This window comes from Chaetura pelagica, unplaced genomic scaffold (assembly GCF_000747805.2).
Source record: "Chaetura pelagica isolate M959 unplaced genomic scaffold, ChaPel_1.0 scaffold1295, whole genome shotgun sequence".
Classification (NCBI taxonomy): Eukaryota; Metazoa; Chordata; class Aves; order Apodiformes; family Apodidae; genus Chaetura; species Chaetura pelagica.
Window position 1 is genome coordinate 13,011 of NW_009953193.1, and position 5,655 is coordinate 18,665.

The following is a 5,655-nucleotide window of genomic DNA, read 5'->3' on the forward strand; positions in this document are numbered from 1 at the left end:
GGAGAAGACCTGGAAGATCATCCAGCCCAACCTTAACCCAACTCTACCAACCCTTAACCCAGTTCTACCACCCATAACTCAACTCTACCAACCCTTAACCCAACTCTACCAACCCTTAACCCAACTCTACCAACCATAACCCAGCTCTAGCAACCATTAACCCAAACCTATCAACCATAACCCAACTTTACCAACCATTAACCCAAGCCTACCAAGCATAACCCAACTCTACCAACCCTTAACCCAACTCTACCAACCATAACCCAGCTCTAGCAACCATTAACCCAAACCTATCAACCATAACCCAACTTTACCAACCATTAACCCAAGCCTACCAAGCATAACCCAACTCTACCAACCCTTAACCCAACTCTACCAACCCTTAGCCCAACTCTACCAACCCTTAACCCAACTCTACCAGGTTTCCCTCACAGACACCCTGAAGAAGTGCCACCAAGACGTCCCCACCACGTCCTTAGTTCCATCCTTGTGCCTCCTCAACCCTGAATCACTCGCAGACCCCAAGACCCACGTGCCCATGGGTTGGTCTTTGCACATCAAGAACTTCTGCAAAGCTTGGGTGAAACCCTTCCTTTTGGAGACACAAATTTGGTCCCCCTGGATCTCCCAGTTCCCTTTGCTGCTCAGAAGAAACATCCTGTTTGACCTATTCCATCTTTTGGGTGTCTCCTTCCAACAGAGGCCAAAAAACCAAGGGAACACCAGGTTGGAAGGGACCTCAAGGATCATTTGGTCCAACCAATCTAACACCCATCTGGTTGACCCATGTTTTTTTTTCTTTCTCCTTCAACCCAAGAGCAGCTCCAGCTGGATGTTCTACCTGGTACTTCCACCCCGTAGACTGCGACGTCCGTCTGGTTGAGGATGTGACTCAAGGTCCCCTCCACCTCCGTGGTGGAGACGTTCTCCCCTCGCCACCGGAACGTGTCCCCGCTGCGATCTCTGAAGTACATGTAGCCCAGGTCATCCATCACCAGCACGTCACCTAGGGGAGGAGACACCAAAACCCACCTCAGGGCTTCAGCTGGGGACTGCTCAGGATTGTCTCACCTGGCTTGGGTTGGAGGGACCTTCAAGATCATCTAGATTCAACCCCCACCATGGGCAGGGACACCTCCCAGCAGCCCAGGTTGCTCCAAGCCCCATCCCACCTGCCCTTGGACACTTGCAGGGATGGAGCAGACACAGCTTCCCTGGCCCAGGCTCTCCCCACCCTCCCAGACAAGAATTTCCTCCTCAGGTCCAACCTCCAGCTCCCTCTGCCAGTTTCAAGCCACCCCCCTGGTCCCATCACTCCTGCCCTTGGCCCAAGTCCCTCCCCAGCTTTCCTGGAGCCCCTTCAGGCACTGGGAGGTGCTCCAAGGTCTCCCTGGAGCCTTCTCCTCTCCAGGCTCAACACCCCAACTCTCCCCAGATGTTCCAGCCTTGGAAACCTTGTCTCCAGAGGCTCTCCAGCCTTGGATCATCTCTGTGGCCTTCTCTGGACTCCCTCCAGTACCTCCATGTCCTTCCTGTGCTGGGGACTCCAGAACTGGCCCCAGTTCTCCAGGAGGTTTCACCAGAGCAGAGGGGACAATCCCCTCATTGACCTGCTGTCCACACTGCTGGTGACACAGCCCAGGACACAGTTGGCTCTGATGGGTCATGGTGACCTGCTCATCACCCACCACCCCCAAGGTGTTCTCCTCAGGGCTCTAATTTAACAGAAATTTTCCTTTTTGATTCAATCCAGAGCAGCTCAACATCTGGCAACGTCCTGATGGCCAACCCACTGCTCCTACACTCCTTGGGGTTGGAGAAGACCTTTAAGATCATCAGGTCCAACCATTCAACCCAACTCAACAACTCAACCATGTCCCTCAGCACCATCTCCAGAGCTTTAGACAGCTGCAGGGATGGAGAGTCCAAGACTATTATGGTTGGAAAAGACCTTGGAGATCATCAGCTCCGACCATCCAACCCAACTCAACCAAGTCCACCACTAAACCACGTCCCTCAGCACCATCCCCAGAGTTTTCAGATGACCTCAAAAACCCCAGAGTTGGGTCTTTTGGAGATCCCTCCCCCTTGGTGGACCTTCACGTGAGGAACATCCCCTGGTGGAGGTACCTGAGAGGTAGGCCTGGTCCCCTTTCTGGAGGACGTTGCAGGCCACCTTCTTGCTGGTGGCGCTCTCGCTGACGTAGCCGTCGAAGCGGCGCAGCGGGTCCTGCTGGTTGATCTGCCCCACCAGCAACCCTGGCTCTCCTGTGGGCAACAGGACCAAGAGAAGGTGACATCGACCAGCCAGAGCTCGTGCACAGAGTGGTGGGGTAGGAAAGGAGCTCTGGAGATCAGCTAGATCACCAAGGTCAACCAGAGCGGGTGGTGCAAGATGGTGGCCAAGTGGGTTCTGGATGGCTCCAGAGATGGAGCCTCCACCACCACTCCCATGGAGAAGACCTTGGAGATCATCAGGTCCTACCATATAGGGACTCCCAAGGGCTCATTTGGGTTGGAGAAGATCTTGGAGATCATCAGGTCCTACCATATAGGGACTCCCATGGGCTCATTTGGGTTGGAGAAGACCTTGGAGATCAAGTCCAACCATCAAACCCAACGTGACCAACCCAGCCACGTCCCTCAGCACCATCTCCAGGGCTTTGGACACCTCCAGGGATGGGGACTCCTGGACTCATGTTGAGGAGAAGGGGCTGCCCTGGCTGTCCCCAGGCTGACCTGGGCGGCAGGGGACGCAGAGCCCGCGGGAATCCCGGATCAGCTCCATCGTGTCCTCGTTGACCTTCACCAGCCGGATGGGATACACGTTGGGCAGGATCCGGCTGTTGAACCCGCAGGCCCCAACCTGCCCGAGCAACCAACAGGGAGGATTTGGCCAAGGGCTTTGGACACGTTGCCTGCACCTCTGCCTGCACCTCCTCCACCACCTCTTCCTCCTCCACCTCTTCTTCTTCTTCCTCCTCCTCTACCTGCTCTTTCTCCTCTTGCTCCACCAGCTTTTCTTCTTCCTCCTCCTCCTCCACTACAATCTCCTCCATCTCCCCCACCACCCCCACCTCTTGCTCCACTTCCACCACTTCTTCCTCCATCTCCACCACCACCCCCACCTCCTTCACCACCAATCACCACCTCCTCCTCTTCCCTCTCCTTCTCCACCTCTTTCTCCTCCTCCTCCTCTTCCACCTCCAGCTCCTCCTCCTTCTCTTCCACCCCCTCCTTCTCCTCCTCCACTTCCACCTCCTCCTTCTCTTCCACAACCTCTTCCACCTCCTCATTCTCCTCCACCACCTCCTCCACTCCCACCTTCTCATCCTCCACCTGCTCCTTCTCCACCTCCTCTTCCACTACCTCATCCTCTTTCTCCACCATCATCCCCACCTCCTTCACCACCAACCTCCTCTTCCACCACCTCTTTCTCCTCCTTCTCCTCCACCTCCTCCTCCTTTTCCCCCTCCTCTTCCTCCTTTTCCCTCTCCTCCTCTTCCTCCACCTCTCCTCTTCCTCCACCTCCTCCTCTTCCTTCACCTCTTCCATCTCCTCCTCCTCTTTCTCCACCTCCACCTCCTCTTCTTCCACCTCCTCCTTCTCCTCTACCTCCACCTCCTCCTCCTCTTCCACCTCTCCTCTTCCTCCACCTCCTCCTCTTCCTTCACCTCTTCCATCTCCTCCTCCTCTTTCTCCACCTCCACCTCCTCTTCTTCCACCTCCTCCTTCTCCTCTACCTCCACCTCCTCCTCCTCTTCCACCTCTCCTCTTCCTCCACCTCCTCCTCTTTCTCCACCTCCACCTCCTTCACTCCCACCTCCTTCTCCTCTTCCACCTCCTCCTCCTCTTCCACCTCCTCCTCCTCTCCACCTCCTCCTCCTCCTCTTCCACCTCTCCTCTTCCTCCACCTCCTCCTCTTTCTCCACCTCCTCCTCCACTTCCATCTCCTCCTCCAACCACGAGTCCTCTTCCACTCCCTCCCGCACTCCCACCACCTCCTCCTGCACTCCCACCTTCCCCCCCCTTGCCCACCTTCCCATCCAGGTTGGCGATGCTGCAGTTGCACTCGGTGGCTCCGTAGAACTCCCCGATCTGGGGGATGCGGAAGCGCGCGGCAAAGTCCTCCCAGATGTTGGGGCGCAGCCCGTTCCCCACGGCCAAGCGCACCCGGTGCCGCCCCTCGGCCTCGCGCGCCCGCTGCTTCAGGAGGTACCTGCAGATTTCCCCGATATACTGAATAATCTGAAGCAGCAAACACAAAAACACACCTCAGGCTTCAGGTCACCCTTCCAGCTCCTTGGACAAACCAACCACGAGGCCACCAGTGGCTGAGGACCTCATGGAACGAGACACATCCAGTATATGAACCAACTGGGAGGGGCTGTGGGTTCCAACTGGGATTTGCCACCAAAGTTAAACTAGAATCCAGTCAAAAAGGGCCCAGGAGGGATCCCCCATATCAGGTCACCCTTCCAACTCCTTGGACAAACCAACCATGAGGCCACCAGTGGCTGAGGACCTCATGGAACGAGACACATCCAGTATATGAACCAACTGGGAGGGGCTGTGGGGTCCAACTGGGATTTGCTACTAACGGTAAATTGGAACCCACTGGAAAAGGGCCCAGGGGGATCCTTCAGCTCAGGCTTCAGGTCACCCTTCCAACTCCTTGGACAAACCAACCATGAGGCCACCAGTGGCTGAGGACCTCATGGAACAAGACACATCAAGTATGGGAACCAACTGGGAGGGGCTGTGAGTTCAAACTGGGTTTGAGCCAAGGTTAAACTGGAACCCACTTGAAAAGGGCCCAGGGGGGTGACTCAGCGTTGGATAAAGAAAAAACCTTGTATTTAATAAGTGACCAAAGGACCTCTGGAAGATCAGAGGAACTTGTGGTGACTCCTGAACCAGCAGCTTGAAGCAGCAGTTGGAGCAAGATCCAATTCCCAGCTATAAATATTCCCACTGGGGGAAGGATCAACACCAGGGAGGGGAAGGAGCTACTGGAATTAGAAGGTGACACAAATAGTTGGATCTTGGCTCCAGAAGGTGATGTTGATCCAGACACAAATAGATGGATCTTGGCTCCAAGATCCCAGAGGATTCCTCTCTGGAGGCTCCTCCTGCAGTTCAATTCCAGCTGAACTTTCCCACCATTTGTGGTTTGGTGAGAAGAAGGAGAAGATGGAGGAGGGACCTTTCCTGAAGGGTCTCCCCATCCTGCAGTGGGACCTCAAAACCCAACCAGGGACAGGGAATTGGCTGGAGATGGAGGATGAAGGAGGAGCCAAGGGAAGGACCTGGAGCCCTCACCGTGCATCTGTACTTGGTGCAGTCATCCCAGAAGCGACTGGCTGAGAACTTCTTCCTGATGACCACAGTGAGCCCATGGATGAGACACTGGCCAACACCCATGATGTTCCCTGGAAAAGGAGGATCACGGGGTAGCTGCCACCATCCCAGAATTGTTTTGGTTGGAAAAGACCTTCAAGATCGTCCAACCCTAACCCAACCCCACCACCCAACTCTACCAAGTCTGGTGCTTAACTCATGTCCCTCAGCACCATCTCCAGGGCTTGGCAACCCCTCCAGGGATGGGGACTCCCCCCCTGCCCTGGGCAGCCTGGGCCAGGGCCTGACAACTCT

At 55.6% G+C, this 5,655-nt stretch overlaps 2 protein-coding genes across 2 annotated transcripts in view; one reads left to right on the top strand and one right to left on the bottom strand.

Moving 5' to 3' along the window:
* Positions 1 to 5,655, bottom strand: part of LOC104388484 (long-chain fatty acid transport protein 1-like) — a gene marked incomplete at both ends in the record, with an annotated part of 22,481 nt that overhangs the window by 12,666 nt on the left and 4,160 nt on the right. The window contains 5 exons of the mRNA XM_009997357.1: positions 842 to 1,006; positions 2,131 to 2,268; positions 2,740 to 2,866; positions 4,039 to 4,248; positions 5,323 to 5,432. Of these exons, the coding sequence (XP_009995659.1) occupies positions 842 to 1,006; positions 2,131 to 2,268; positions 2,740 to 2,866; positions 4,039 to 4,248; positions 5,323 to 5,432 (750 nt within the window). The remainder of the gene's footprint in view (positions 1 to 841; positions 1,007 to 2,130; positions 2,269 to 2,739; positions 2,867 to 4,038; positions 4,249 to 5,322; positions 5,433 to 5,655) is intronic.
* On the top strand, positions 3,180 to 3,288 carry LOC104388483 (uncharacterized proline-rich protein-like; the record flags this gene model as incomplete). The annotated part of the gene is made up of 2 exons (XM_009997356.1): positions 3,180 to 3,239; positions 3,271 to 3,288. Coding segments are annotated over 2 exons (78 nt in total), but the record flags the coding sequence as incomplete, so codon positions are not given.